This window comes from Scatophagus argus, chromosome 3, assembly GCF_020382885.2.
Source record: "Scatophagus argus isolate fScaArg1 chromosome 3, fScaArg1.pri, whole genome shotgun sequence".
In the NCBI taxonomy this organism is placed as follows: Eukaryota; Metazoa; Chordata; class Actinopteri; family Scatophagidae; genus Scatophagus; species Scatophagus argus.
This window is the reverse complement of record NC_058495.1, coordinates 6,232,991-6,248,394: the sequence shown is the minus strand read 5'-3', so window position 1 is coordinate 6,248,394 and position 15,404 is coordinate 6,232,991. Positions and strand designations below refer to the sequence as shown.

The 15,404-nt window shown below is 38.8% G+C and overlaps 2 protein-coding genes across 2 annotated transcripts; both read right to left on the bottom strand.

The window, feature by feature from the left end:
• Positions 1-152: 152 nt before the first annotated feature.
• Positions 153-3,784, bottom strand: tnni1b (troponin I type 1b (skeletal, slow)). The gene is made up of 8 exons (XM_046383071.1): positions 3,671-3,784; positions 2,272-2,305; positions 2,083-2,089; positions 1,923-1,964; positions 1,699-1,830; positions 1,465-1,554; positions 1,058-1,234; positions 153-704 (listed from the first exon to the last, which is right to left on the bottom strand). Exons 2-8 carry the CDS (start codon positions 2,283-2,285, stop codon positions 600-602), a joined length of 567 nt encoding a protein of 188 aa, XP_046239027.1. The 5' UTR covers positions 2,286-2,305; positions 3,671-3,784; the 3' UTR covers positions 153-599.
• A 3,275-nt stretch (positions 3,785-7,059) lies between these two features.
• csrp1b (cysteine and glycine-rich protein 1b) lies at positions 7,060-11,773 on the bottom strand. Its single transcript, XM_046383070.1, has 6 exons — positions 11,690-11,773; positions 10,672-10,781; positions 10,033-10,201; positions 9,567-9,696; positions 9,346-9,439; positions 7,060-8,838 (listed from the first exon to the last, which is right to left on the bottom strand). Exons 2-6 carry the CDS (start codon positions 10,778-10,780, stop codon positions 8,762-8,764), a joined length of 579 nt encoding a protein of 192 aa, XP_046239026.1. The 5' UTR covers position 10,781; positions 11,690-11,773; the 3' UTR covers positions 7,060-8,761.
• Between the last annotated feature and the right edge of the window lie 3,631 nt (positions 11,774-15,404).

The following is a 15,404-nucleotide window of genomic DNA, read 5'->3' as shown; positions in this document are numbered from 1 at the left end:
TTCTGTTGCTGTTAACTGGAGTAATGGTGAAATACAGCCTCAGTTCTTGTCTTGTATTGTGTTGAAAACTTTAGTGAATGCAAAGCCGTCCTTTCAATATTAAAACAACAAAGTACAACCAAAAAGACTCGAAAAGACCGCATGCACATTCAATGTTTATTTCAGTGATTATGAAATGAAACACACAGAAAATGCAGGTCAAAAAATAGAGGTTTCAGAGCCAGAGAGTCATAATTAACATTTTGGGCGACAATAGGTTATATACGCTCTCAGGGAGATTTTTCTACTGCCAAAAGGACACATGTTAATACTTAAGCAATCCAGTTTTGCCGAACTACATAGTGCCGGGACTGTGAAGTCCAATGTCGGGACAAAGTAAAGTTTTTGTGTCCCTCTTCTAAAGTTGGTCAAATGTTACTTATGTCCCTGTGGTTCTCACACCTCCATATACTGAGTATAAAATACCAATAAATTGTCTGTGAGCCTCTGAAGTACTCAAAAGTTAATGAATTCCTGTTTTGTGCTGTGTTCTCCACTCTGCTTTACAAGTGATGGTATTTGAAGTAAGATAAAAGCCAGCTGTAGCTTTAATAATCCATTTACTGGTTGGGGCCTTTTGCTGCATCAAACATTTTCTTGCGACCCTCCATGCCCGACATGGCTTCCACATTCTTCCTCCAGTCGCTCACCTCTACCGTCTTCTCCTGCGCAGAGAGAAACACAGGAAGGTACTAACTTAAAGTCTTCCCACTTATGCAATTTCTATGCAGAAGTCTAAAATGATTCCACCAGATGCATGAGGTTTATCTCTTCAGCGAGAGCCTGAACTGAGTGACTCTTGGGATGTAGAAATCCTCATTAAACATAATCTGATATCTCCCACCCTTGCAGCAGTGGTTTATTTTTGTTTTGGCAGGCTAAGAAAGCTGAATAATCAGTTTCACGGTCGCTCTTAACATGGACGTCCTGCACTTTGTGTGGGAGCTAATCAGGATTGAGTCATGGTCTTCTGGCAGAAATCATCTCCTTATATTTAAGTGTATTTTCCTGAACCCACCTTTTCTGTGTCTTCCTTCTTGACTGACTTAAGATTAGCTCGCAGGTCCAAAGAGACCTTGTGTTTGGAGCCCAGCAGTGAGCGCAGGATGGCATCAGCAGAGACTCTCACCCTTCTCAGGTTGGGTCTCTTAAATTTGCCTCGCAGGTCCAGTACCTTAATGTTTAGGTCTTTAATCTGTGGAGAAAGTAGAGAGGAACACAATGGAGGTCATTACCAGACGACGACAGGTATCCATTGCCCCATTGTAGAATTATTTCACTCAACTGAACTAGTAACTGTAGGTGTTTTGACATAAGGTACAACATTGTGCACTGTTGCAGCTTTGAGATATACCGTATGTTAATTTATGTTTTTATTGTTGATGTGCTGTTTATTGTCATCTTCCAGAAATGGCATTCAGGTACCTCTCTGTTGTTGTGCACGACTTTGGCTTCAATATCATACCGCTCCTCGTCCACCACATCGATTTTGGCATGCAGTTCTTCACATAACGTCTATTTCAAAAATAAGAGGATCTTAGTCTACTTATATCAAGAGAAAAATAACACAGGTCTTTAGCAGCATAATTTCAGCAAGCATAAATAATTTTGTTTTGGTTTGTAAATCTGAACAGTTCCATGGTAAATGTGTAATTATACCTGTAGCTCTGCTAAGGACATGCCGCTGGTTTGTATAGGAGGAGATTTTTCTTCCAGGTACTTTGACTTCTGTTCCTCTTTCTCTTCCATCTCCTGCTCCAGCTCCTCTTTGGCCTTGGCGACCATCAAGCTCTGAATCACCACACACAAAGTAAATTCAGCTGTTTGATTTAATGTCTTTCTGAGTAAAGACACAGTGTATGCAAATTGGACTGAGGACTAACCTTCAGCATGAGCTTGCGAGAGGCTGAGATTTTAGATTTCCTCTGCAAGAAATAATTTGTTTTTTATTTAGTGTGGCATTTTAGTCACCCAGCCATAATCTTTCACGTGTGCGACTATTAAATTGTTAGATTTATTGAGTTGTGTCTTGTGCAATCTTACCTCTGGTCTACGGTTAGGAAATATTGAAAGGACAGAATAGACACGGAAATGTTACATTAACATTAAGTTTGACATAGCAAAATGTGATGTTTGCCTTATTTCATTCTGTGCAAATAAATCCCATTTGCTCTGTGAAAGTGATACCCTGATCTGGGAATGGAAACAATACCGGAGATACAATACACTTACGCTTTCTCAGGCATCTTGGCTATTTCAACTCCCCCTGGAAGACAAAAATAAAACCTTTAGCCTCTGAAGTGTTCAGCCGCGGGGACTACTTTGGTCGAGTGCCCCAGTGGGTCTTCACTATGGCTTCCCTTTTAGCTCCACGATAGAAGCATTCCATTACACAGTCAACTGTATAGTGTTGCAAGAACGGAAATGTTCGTATATATCGAGTCACACTGATTTTTTAAACACCGCCATGCAGTGTTGCCATGCACCCCATTAAATTTTTTATTTTTCTTTAGCAATGATTTGTAAATTATTATTTACTTAAGGATGTGACTTTTTACATGGCCAGTCTTTCTTGTTTTTGTTTTGTGTCGGTAGGCACTGCAATGTCATGCTTGTAGAAGGGTCTGCTGGCAAAAATCAGCCAGTCACCTCCCAGTGCTGATAGCACACTCACTGCCAGAAAGCAAGGTGATGGCAGACAGCGAGAAGCATACAAGGCCCCAGTCCCATAGAGATAACGTTTCCTGCTTGCACCCACACTTTTCTGTTACATAAAAGCGTAAATATAGATGGGGTCCTCAGTTCTCAGAACGGCACTGAAGATTTTTAAGAATGCCCAGTAATAAATAATTTAAATATAAATTTTAAATTCACTGTTATCATTTGGGGCCATAAAGTTTATTATTCTAAACTGAGTTCATTGAACAATTATTATCACCATAACTACCAAAATTCATTAATACTGCAATATAAAACTACATACACTATATACATTCCATATCTCTAATTCATTTTTCTACAATTAAATGACTGGTGTTTACTGTGGTATTAAATTCATTTAAAATATTATATTATATTGTTTTCAGACAGAAATCAGCTGTAACAATGTGATTTTCATTAAAGCATTTTTAATGTAATTACAACTGTCATTAATCAGTTAGTTAATAGGCAGCAAATCAATTGACAGGTAGTAGTTAGTTTTAAATAAATCTTCAAGCAAAAATGCCAAAAAATTAAGATGGTTCTATCTTAAATGTAATTTCTTTATGGTTTTGGTCATCTTCTGTGATGAAGAGCAAACTTAGTGTCTTGGGTTTTGAACTGCTTGTTGGACTAAATAAAACATTTGGATATCATGATGGGCATTTGTTTTGCCATTTAATTATATTCTAAAAAGATACTATTAAATTAATTGATGACAAAAATAAGACTTATACTCCAGAATGTACTTTATTTATTTATACTTACACTTTTATTTATACATTTATACTTCCAAATACAAGTGTTTTACTTAATGTCAAATCTAACTAAATAGTTATAGAAAATAAAATAGTTAGATTAAAAGTAGGATTAGTCCTCAAATCGCATTGCAGTTTAACAGATTCAGCATAGCAGAGATTCATGGTCTTACCTTTCTGTGTTAATGCTGTAGAATCAGACACAAAGTGATGGAGAGAAGAATGTACCAGAATATTTATCTCCTGCTCCCCTTTGTCCCTCCTCTCTATCACAAGACTTAAATAGAAATGAACACACACACACACACACACACACACACACACACACACACACACACACGAGGTGGTCTCAGGATAATAGTGATTGTGATGCTTGTGTTGTGTTGACAGATTACTGCTCATTGCTTCTTTATAATATTGTGTGTGAATTTTTCTGCTTGTGAGGATAGGATAAAAAACATACACGCTGATCTCACTTCAGCAGGCTTCAGTCAGTTTTTTTTTTTTTTGTGTGTGTGTGTGTCTTTTTTTATGTAGATAAACTTTTTAAAGGTCTGGGAAGGAAAAGATCTCTGCTCTTGTATGCAAACTTTATTCATCCCAACAGCCAGCTGCTGTCTGTGTGGAAAATTAAGCTCACACATTTTTCCCATCCTGAAGCCATCTTCAAGCAGCCATATCCAAACAGTTTGTGTTTTTTTCTGTTGTTGATTTCCTAAGATTGTTTTTTGGCTACTGAGAGTCTTGTTGGAGATGTGCCTCATCCCCCCCTGAGCCTGCAGGGCCCTCTTGGTCTGATTAGGATAATAGCTGCAGACAATGTTAAGCCGTGGTTTTAAGGCAGGAATGCAGTTTCCAGTATACATTTAGCCGAGGCCTGCCAACTAAACATAGACAAATTGCAGCACCATGTGATGCTGCCACTCTTCGATACTGGGTGCAGCTTGCATATGTGTGCATGCTTTGTATTTGGGGTTTTTGTGTACCTGTGTGTGTGTGTGTGTGTGTGTGTGTACAGGGCGAAATATAAACTGTCTGTGTCAATACATAGTTCTTGGTTCCCTCAAGCAAGGACGTCAAGTCCTTAAATGAATCCACAAAATCACTTGCGCCTGGTTCGTGTTTGTCTTGCAGATTCAGCTGTGCTCATGTTGTACAGCTGGAAGTCAGTCACATAGGTAGTAACACTAATCAGAGTATGTATATATATGTATACGTTGTGCACAAAGTCTGCCATGATACAATTTCTATTCAATTCAAGGGTCTTTGATCAATATGAGACAGTAACATGAGTCTGTTTAACAAACAACACCACATGAATAATTAGAAATAATTGTAACTGTGTGCACTGATTTTTAATGTGAGACTGCAATCAAACTCAGCGTTGAGGCGAATGGAATGGAGTTGTCTGATCATTATCTGAAAATAAGTATTAAAGAGGACTGATGGCAAAAATTTGACATATGGCAGTTTACTCTGTGGTCAGTGCTGTCTTATACAACATAACTTTACTAACTTTAGATATCTCCGGAATGCTGCGAGTGAGAGCTGAACTTTTTGTCCAAAAGCTAACCATTAGTCATTCCAATGAGGGTTGCAGTGCAATCATATCCCTTTGTAATCCAGCCTGCAAACTGCAGTGTCTTTTTGGAGACTGTAAAATAAATCCATAATGATAAATCCAGTATTGAATATTTACTGTGATATTTATCCATTTTTCACATTGAGAACAGTTACTGTATTAGTTAGCATGTTAGCCGTTAAGTCACTGCATCCCCTGACAGAACATCACAGTTAAATTTCAGTGTGACCGCCAAGTCAGATGCCCCGTCAGGTTCATTATTTTTCCTGATCTCACCTCAGGGCCCCATCTTTGATCTGAAATCAATAATATGTCCACATTTTTCATTACATAAGTAATTATCCTCATTGTTTTGGCTTGCTTGAATGTGTAGAAACTAGTTCCTAAAAGTTCCTAATTAAGTGACCGCAATTGTTTTGACAATTTCTTATTCATTTTGGTGCTTTTCACTTTTTTGTGGACTATAAGATTGACCTAGGAAACAATCGCCACAATTCATTGCCCTGCACAACACATACATAATTCCTCGCGATTGAAACATTTTCCTCTGGACTTTTAATATTCCTAAGGGACGTTGTTTGTTCTACAGCATAGAAATCATTTTTACTTGCAGTCTGTCTCTCATTTCTTCTAAAATAGGCATTAAATGCTTTCAGAGATAGCCTCATAGTCTTTGCATTTGCAGCAACTGGTGGATTTCAAGGTCTTGATCCTTTTTTGAAGCTGTGGCGTTTAATCAGCAATCTAACAAAGAAACCCTGAATATCTGCTCTGATACTTGGCTGGGCAGATAATAGGACCATCCCTGTTATGTCCCTTCACTCATTCATTTAGTTTTTTCCCCTAATTTGTAGCCTCTCTGTACATTGCATACTCAGTAAATGGTAGTATTATTAAAAACAGCCTTTCAGCACTGCTACACTTTCATATTTGTGGTAATGAGTTGCTGCTGCGATGTTTGCTTTGAGGAGCAGGCAGCTCAGTGAAACTGGTGGGCTGTCAGTGACTGTGGCCTGCTGGGCCTAAAATCCCACTGTGTATTACAGTTTTGTACTGTTGATCTAAGTCTGAACACTGTTGTTCAGACTTAGATCAAGGTTTGGATATTGCTATGAAAGACAAGTTGCTGGTAATGGGTGAGTCTTTGCCATAACTTGTCATTCTTTTCACTGGTAGGGTTAGATTTGGTAAACTTTGCAGGACCGTACTTGTGCTCTCGCTGAGTCAGGACGTAAAGTCCCAGATGCTGATTTGATTCATGATACTGATAACCAGCCTGCTGGCTCACGGCAGCTGATTATAATTCCACGGTATATGTGGCAGCTGCATTAACAAAGTGCTGTGATTGTGTGTGTGTGTTTGAATGCATATTAATGTAGTTGTGGGGACAAAAATCTGTTTACACAGTGACATTGTAAATGATTAAATATTAAGATGAAGACTTGCTTTAAGGTTAGGGTTCAGTTTAGGGTTAGGTTAAGGTAGGTACTGTTTATTGTTATGATTAGGTGGTGGTTAAGCATCTAGGAAATGAATGTAAGTCAATCTTATGTCCTCAAAAGTGATGGAAATGAGACTGTGTGTGTGTGTGTGTGTGTGTGTGTTTGGACTGTCTAGGAAACTGAACTCATACAATGCCAGTGGATAATGTAGCAGTATTCCATGTAATAGTTTCCCTGTAAGATATATATAAGTCTGTGTGTAAAAGAATTAAAAATGTTTACTGTAGCTGTATCGCATGGGTGTGATTCAAATGTGAATGTGTAACAACAGCCATATTTGGGTTCATTTGTGGTGTTAATGTCTTGACTTGAAGAGTGCCTTTCAAGCCCGATCTTGGTGCAACCTGACAGAGCTTGAGCATTTTTGCAGTAAAATTGCAGTGGCCAGATGTGCAGGCCTGACTGAGACCTAACCACACACACTCAGTGCTGTGACTGCAGCCACAGGTGCACCTAAAAACAAAAAAGGGAAAAAACATCCAAGGAGGTGAGGACTTTTTATGGACACTGTAACAGTCTGCATTAAACATACAAAATAACTTAGCAGAACTCTGCCAGCCTAAATATGTGGTGAACATCTTGCTTGCAAGTTATGTAACATTAGCCTACAGTCATTAGTGTTTCATGTATAAAGTAGGCAGATTTGTGTAAATTTTCCATTTTTAAACCTTCCACATCCACCCCATGCTGTTTACTTTGTTTGCAAAAGAGTTAAAAGAACTGTCGTTGCTTGAGCTCCAGTCTTCCAGAGTTAAGAGGGTAAAACTTCAACTTTTCAGCAAATCCAGTACTGGGCACCACAGAGCTGATAACACGAAGCTTAATTCTTAAACTTAACCTGTCGCCCCAAAAAATAAGGTAGTATGAAATGTTCCTCGGTAGTTTGTGTTAGTTTAGGGGTCATGTGAGAAGTTTGGGAACCACTGGTCTTGCAAATGGTCAGTTTATGATAAATAACAAGATACTTCACAAAATGACGAAAGAAACATACTTACACTTTGTTACAACGAACAATAAATTCTATAGGCCTTCTTAAAACCAAATTGTTATTATCTTCATTAATACCTCTGTTTTTAAATTCATTCAAGTGACTGACTGAAAGCTCAGGTCTCTCTATCTCTATTGCCCTCTAGTGGGAAAGACTGAAGGGAATAAAACCATGTCCACGGTGTTTTCATTCTTAGAGCCTGATATTTATGCTTTTTAAGGTGCTTTTAAAGGTGTCTACAAGGTTGGAGATTAAGCACATTTTTGTTTCGCTTATTTATTATGTCTGTCCAATAACCTAAACATATGAAAGCTCTGGAAGTGATCTGCTTTCATCTTTGCATGGATTTCAGACAATTTTGCCATTGATGTGACTCACATAATATAGTTGGTGCCAAACCAAATCACAGCCCACCCCTCCCATGACCACAGCTGCCTGGCACCGTGGTCATGGTGCCAACTCTTCGGTCCAGGCCGAGATGGGGCAGAGCACTGCGACTCTGTTGTTCACACAGCAGCTGCCATTTTTCTCTGTTTGATGATGATTATTTGTACAAGGAGTAAGAGGCACAAGACCGCATGAACATACTCACTGATTTCATCAGATTAGAATCACAAAAATGAACAATGACAGTTGTGTGAGGCACGCCAAAAATGCACTGCATCATATTTTATTTAGTTTTCCTGATATTTATTTTGTCTCAAGGATAATGCACATCTTAAAACAAGGTACACCATTTGACATGTGAGGCAGAAAAGAAGGCTTTATCTTGAGTGTAAGTGAAGCATGATGTGAGGCTGTTTACTCATAAGTGTCAGTCTTGAAACATGTTGATCATATTTAGTTCTTGCTGAGACACCAATTCATTCAGTTATTAATCAAATTCAACATTTGCCAGACTCAGTTCTGTTATTACAGTGCAAGTGTCCCTTAGTATTCCACCATTTTCCCAAAATGTGCACATCCAATTCCAAAAGAGTTCAGTGCGTTCATAAAATGTATTTTTCACATTTTGCTTCTTAACCATTCCAATACACGAACATCATAATCCCAACATAAAGCAACATAAAGCAAAATCTGAATCTGTACCAAAAGCTGTGTGTGTAAAATATGCTGAATATTGACTGAAGGATGTGGAAGTGATGATATCAGAGTACAGATGTTATTCCCAGGTGGACTAATGCTTCAGGCTTTACTGGGCATGAGCCAAAGCTCCTGCACCCTGACCAAAGCCAAATCCCTTGGGACCAAAGTTCTTTGCATAGCAACCTGTGAAAGACATTACAGAGACTGAGAAGATGAAATGCACAGACTCATGGTTTATTAAACCTCAATGTGCAAAGCCACAGTATCAGAACCACAGAGTCTTTTAGTCATCAGCTGCTTACTTAAACTAGACGACAAACATGAAGTCAAAAAAAATATATATATATGAAATGGCAAAGGCTCACAGGGGCAGCTGGCCTACTGGAGCTCTGTCTTTAGTAATTTAGAGCAACTGCTTCAGCTCTACAGGTTGTGGTTCAGATGTTAGGAGGGGAACTCAACCACTGACATACTGAAGTACTAAGTCTGACAGACATAATGTTCCCTGTATAGCCCATATTATTCAGTTTGCTAGAAAAATAAGGAAATCCTCACATTTTAGAAACTGGAACAAGGCAATGCTGAAAATTTTTTACTGGAAAAATGAATAACTGATTATCAGACGATTATTTTTCTGCCCATCACCCAATCTCATTGTCCCCTAATCCCTTAAACTCTTGATAGACAGACCTTTACAGAAGATCTCTCCGTCTTTATCAGCGAGGGTCGTGGACTCGAGTCCTTTGCCACACTTGGCACAGCGAAAGCAGCCTTTATGCCACGACTAATGAGAGAGCAGAGATGTGTTTCAAGATTAAAAATATACAGCACACTGACAAATCCTCTATTTTATTCTTAATTTAAAGAACAGTTTGCAAACCAAAATAACAATATAGATCATTAGCTCTCACATTGCCTCCTCCAATAACCTTCTCGGCAGCATACACTGTTTTCCCGCATCGAGGACACACATCTGAGCCTGCTGGACTCTGGGCAAACTTTGAGGTGTTTGGGTTATTGGTAGCGCGATGAGGAACTTGCCTGGTAAGGAAAAGAAAATTACAAGAAAGACAAACTAAAGGAAAAAAAAAGAACAGCGCTTTAAAGAAGATGAGCAGCATAATCAACTCTGGTGGGAAATGGACGAGATGGATGAAATGTATAAGAAACACAGCTTCATTACAACAGCTGCTAGTGCGGACATGCATCCTTTATAAGATTCATCCCAAATTTTTTCCAACATGTTCATAAAGTCAACTCAGTCATGTGAAAGGTTCTTTATGTTGTTATTATTCTAAATGTTGTAAAATTGTTATACAGTGGCTTCATACAGTTCTCAATGGTTAAAGTAACAAGAGGAGGTGCTGGGCTACTCACACTTCAGGACTGATTCCAAGTCCTTCTCCTGTGTCCATACTCAGAGTCCCGGCTCCACCTCCGTAACCATAGCCTTTTGGCCCATATTTCTTGCCATAGCATGACTTGCAGTAGATCTCATCCACATGAACGGCCACTGTTGTGCTGTCCAAGTTCTTCTTACAGACCACTTACAACAAAGAAAAGGAAAAAAAAAATTAGAAAGACATACATTATTTATTTTCTTTGGCTCACAAGCATCTGCACAGCTCACCAAATAACTAAGCTTTCAAAAACAGTCCTTAGAATTTTTTCCACGTGTTTATCTTTGACAAGACCACAAACTATGTGTGACATTTTAAAGAAGAAAATGTCATACCCACTACAAGCTTAGCTGATTCAGATAAATGCGTGTCTGTGCTGGAGGGGTGTATGTGTACCTTCCTCTGCCATATAAGGAGACCAAGCTTTTGTCACATGTTTCCACCGGATCCTAATAAGGGCTGAGATGTCTAGTGAAAACCTGCAGATGCTCACTTTCCTACTCTGATGCCAAATACTCCACATTCCACCCGGGCACTTCTTGTGATTTCAGTGTTGTTTACACACTTAAAGTCAGAAGACGAATGAAGCAGATTACCTAAGAACTTTAATACTTACTGCATAGAAAACAGGATTTATGCCAGCTCTTTCCCTCACACTGCACTTCCTCAGCAAAGTAAACGGTTTTCTGGCAGCAACCGCACTTGTTTCCTCCTCCAAAAGGCATTCTGCAAGCATACAGGAGAGCCCATTGTGTACATTTTTCATTCACTGTATATATAACACCCCTCTTCTGCAGTACAAAACAATGTTACACAGCAAACAGAAGTCTTGATGCAACAGTACCTATAAAAGGAGAGGTACCAGTTTGCTTTGCTCTTTCCCTCTTCTTGTTTGAGCGTACTGGCATAAGTGCATATCTGTAAAATGCAAAGTACCTGTCGCCGTTGCTCAGACAGCACCAAATCACCTTGTCCAGATAAAATGATATTACAGTAAACTCTGCTTGGACATCCCATCAGTGTCAGTTCTGAGTTTTCAAAATTAAATGTCTTTATGGAATCTTCACGTGATGTTATTATCTCACATCAGTTTTCTACTAGGATGCCTTGGATAAACAGGAAATTCCACACATTTCATTCTGTAATCACACTTGTTTGATAGTTGTGACCTCAGACAGGCTATGAGAAGATGGTCTGAGTAACTGAGACAATATTTTTTAGAAAGTGATAAATAAAAACACTGTTTGGTTGTTTCTTATTTGACTTTCCTGCTTATCCTCAGGAAACATCTTGGATGCATGAACCCCTTCTGTCCAAAAAAGAGAAAATTTCCAACTTTAAATTTAGGCTTTGATTATATACTAATCAAATTTATTAGCAAAAGTTGCTTTCATTGTTTTTATTCTCTCATCAATTTGATCACAGTGTATATACATATATATATATATATATATATATATATATATATATATATATATATATATATATATATATATAGAAAAAAAGTCTTTCAATTTAACTCTTTTAGTGCACAAATTAATGGCACAATCAAAAATGAACTTACAACTTGTCATTCTAATTTTAAAATGAGATATTTCATGTCTTCTGTATCTTTACATCAGAAACAACCCTACCTGTACCGAGGTGAAAGGCTGATCCTCTCAGTGGCACTAAGAGATGACTGAGTTGGGAAGAGACTGAAGAGAAGCAGAGGGAGGCTGGAGACACCAGGCTACACTGAGGGAGGAGTCACACAGACAAAAAGAGGGAGAGAAGTAGGGAGGAATAGGAGGAGGAAGACAGTCAGAGTAGTTACAGATTGACAGGGAGGGTGGGAGACTATGAGAGACGGACATCCACCATCTTCGTATATCAGAAACTGTCTGATGGCAAAACTACTGATGGTGAAATTGAAGAATTTCCTGCCAAAAAATGGTCAGAATTTAATGGTAAACAACAAATGGATGGTAACTTCTCCTATCAGTAAAAGACTCTTGGGGTTCAGGTTTATTTTGCACATTAGCAATCCCAAATGGAAAAAGAGGTGACTGTTTTTAGTTTCAAGGACTTCCAAGCACAGAGATTATATGGCAAGACACTGGTAAATGTATAGTTGGATGTACAGTACCAAATGGAAGATAGATAGATAGATAGATACTTTATTGATCCCGAGGAAAATCCAGACTGAGATTGAGAGATAGCTGTTGTATACACACACAATACATTTGGCAAAGACTCACATGTTTCCCTCAGTTGATGTTGGAGTTGATGGGGACTATAACAGAGAAAGAACAATAAATATTAGGTTTGCATTAGTGTGATGGTCACAAACATGTCTGCTCAATGTGTAAATACGCAGCTGTTGCTCTCGAGCACACCATGTCAGCTGGAAAGGCAATGCTGAGTTTAAAGGTTATTTCTGGTTTCTCAAAAATTCAGCTAACTTGTAAATCCATTGCAGTGTACAATCTACGGATATCAGTAGGCAGCCTGGTGATGTTTTGCCGGGTCTGTACTGCAGCAATTTCCTTTTCTCACTTGTCTCAGGAAATTTTCTTTTTTCTTTCTTTTTTTTCTGTCTAGCAAGTGAAACACATGATCTCTCGGAGTGAGGTCAGACGACTAATTTGGCAAGTCAGGCGCATTCCACTGTTTGGTGCTCAAAACCTCCATGGTTGCTTTGCACGCTAGTTTGGTGTTTTTGTTCTGCTGAATTGTCTTAAAATTGGACTGGGATAAAGAGAAGGGCTACAGGTCCTGCACTGTTCACCAAATATGGATGTAAACAACACCCCTGAAAGTCTGCTTTGACCTCATAGTCACCAAGACCACAAGAAAGCCAAAACAGTGAATCACCAACATTGGTAATATGGTTGTGCTGGATTCAAACTCAGCACCTGAATGTCAGAATATAGAAACTGTACTGTGTAAGGCTGGTATGAAACCAACCTTTTCTTTCATGATAACAACAGTATTTGTTTTAGATTTAGATTTGTTCTAAATCACAGATTTCTTTCTAAGCTCAGTGGTTTTGTGCACAGGGTAGAATGTATGCTCTCATCAAATACTCAGTGACTGGATGTGTATACCTCCTGCTGATGTCAGAGTGCTTGACAAGAAGCAGTGATATCCAGGGCAGATATCCTTTAATGTAACCGTGCGATCTAAGAAATGAATTACCCGTTGTCTCCAAGACCCTCTGGGTGGCATTAAGTGATTCGAATGACTCAGAAGACAGTAGGTCATTTCTCTCCGGAGTGTTAGCTTATGTATATTTCTGACTAAGCTACAATCAAATAAAAAATGCTGCCATTTAGAAAATCTCAGCTAAAGTGGTAAATGATGGGTATACTTAAAAATAACTAGCTTATATTTCTTTGGACATTTTGCAATGACTCTGATTCAATGACAATGAATTTAACCAAACAGAGAGAGATGCTGGTGTTGACTGTCACATTCATGTCCATTAGTAGCATTTATAGAAACAGGTTTAACTGTGTCCCTGAAGAGAAAAGGTTTTATGTGTTCTGGGGTTTAAGTCAGTTTTATGATGAATTAATATGCTTTGTGTGTACCGCATCAATAATAACTTCTTCTTACAGAACAATCATTAAAAATAGTGTTATATTCTTTGTTAACAAATGGCTCCAAAATCTCCAACACTTCAACTTCTCTTCATGGCCTAAGAAAGACTGCCCTGTTTACATCTAAGTGGCAATACATTTTCCAGACTATTCCAGTGTGTTTGTAAATGACCGCATGACTGACATTTTAGTGGTGATGTTGTCCATGGTGGCATTCAACAATTGTGCAGGTACAGGTTCACTGTCTCTCACCATTTATTAGAGCACATGATGTGACCTTTACATTATGATGGCTCTATGGATTATAATGTCACCCTGCTGTTCTTCCAAGGCACTCCGTGGCATTTATTCCTCGTGTTGTTTCATCATTCAGTTAAAACAAAACATGAATGCTACCCCTTCCTGCACAGATCAGATATCTCCCTTCAAAAGAGGAGAATCAGGAAATGTGAAACTGATAGGGAGACCGTAGCCGATGGAGGATGGGGAGTAAAAGCCAAGAGAGAGTGATGCTGCTCGGTCTGCTTTCCTCCCTCTCTCCAAGCCCTCTAGGCTCTTCACCATCATAGGAAGAGACAATGATGAACTCAAGAAGCCTATTTATAGCCGGCGATTGGCCAACACTAGCCCTCTGTCTCTGCTCTGTGGACATCCGCCTTGGCTAGTTGTGTAGTATGTGGACATGTGATTATGCTTCATGACAGAGGGGAGGAACCAAGGAAGAGAGAGGAAGAACTGACAGACTCAGTGGATTTAATCCAGTAGAAGAGGAGAGGATAAGAGGCAAAGCAAGATAAGAGGCAGGGACGGGGCTGGGCTCCAGTCCATCCATCAGTGCACGCAGGAGTGCTGATTGCTTGCTGGAGCCTCATGGAGGAATTCAGCACAGTCTCTTTTTGGTATTTGACTTAACTTGAAGCCAGGGCTCCTCCTCTGGTAATGGTCTCTCCTTAGGCAACATTTTTCACAGAAGGTTTGCCAACTTGTCAGGTGAGGAGGAAGAGCTGGTGAAGGTGAGTTCACTTCACGCTGAGAATGTGTTTGCATAGCAGCTAGCTTTCTTTGTGTTAATATATTTGGCTCCAAGCATGGCTGTGTGTGATTTCAGTGTTGTTTTGTGTCTCACTGAGACTTTTTTTGCAGTTTTTGCAAAAATAATAAAACAATAATGCAAAAGCATAAGTTTTTGTATATGTGTTTAAACTTAGCTGAGGAAGTGGATCAACTGGTCAACTAACAGACTGAAGATTAATCAGTAATTATTTTGATAATCTATCTATAATCTATCATTTTAGTTTTTTTCCAAGCAAAATTACTAAACATTTATAGGTTCTAGTTTCTCAAATGTGAATTTTTGTTGGTTCTCTTGGTCTTCCTGGATATTAAACCACATATCTTTGGATTTTGGGACTCATGACTGGACAAAAGAAGATATTCAAATACATCAGCTTGGGCATTATGATGGGGGGACTCTTGCATTTTAAGACCTTTTGTGAATTAATTGAGAAAATGATTAACATATTAACTGGCAACGCAGAAAGTTAGTTGAAGCCCTGCTTTGCTGGCTTATTGTTTGAATACTGTACTAATGTTGTCACCAGCGACCTAAATCCCACTCATTAAACTAAAAGCCTTTTTCTCCACAGTGTACAGGGACATCAGCAATAAAGATACTAAGCCAACTAAATTTAACTTTTTAGCAATAAAGCCAAGTCTATGTGAGAAAACAAAAGCAAGCTGTTCTAAGTAGCCAAAAAAATTTGCA

Excerpts from the sequence above, each read along its gene's own strand:
- tnni1b (XM_046383071.1), bottom strand. Across the intron at positions 1,555-1,698 it reads TGTCCTTAGCAGAGCTACAG|ACGTTATGTGAAGAACTGCA; the intron begins GTATAATTACAC and ends TTTTTGAAATAG. Across the intron at positions 1,235-1,464 it reads TCGTGCACAACAACAGAGAG|ATTAAAGACCTAAACATTAA; the intron begins GTACCTGAATGC and ends CTTTCTCCACAG.
- csrp1b (XM_046383070.1), bottom strand. The coding sequence starts at position 10,780 with ATGCCTTTTGGAGGAGGAAACAAGTGCGGTTGCTGCCAGAAAACCGTT. Across the intron at positions 9,697-10,032 it reads CTTGGAATCAGTCCTGAAGT|GCAAGTTCCTCATCGCGCTA; the intron begins GTGAGTAGCCCA and ends TTTCCTTACCAG. Across the intron at positions 9,440-9,566 it reads AGGTTATTGGAGGAGGCAAT|TCGTGGCATAAAGGCTGCTT; the intron begins GTGAGAGCTAAT and ends CTCTCTCATTAG.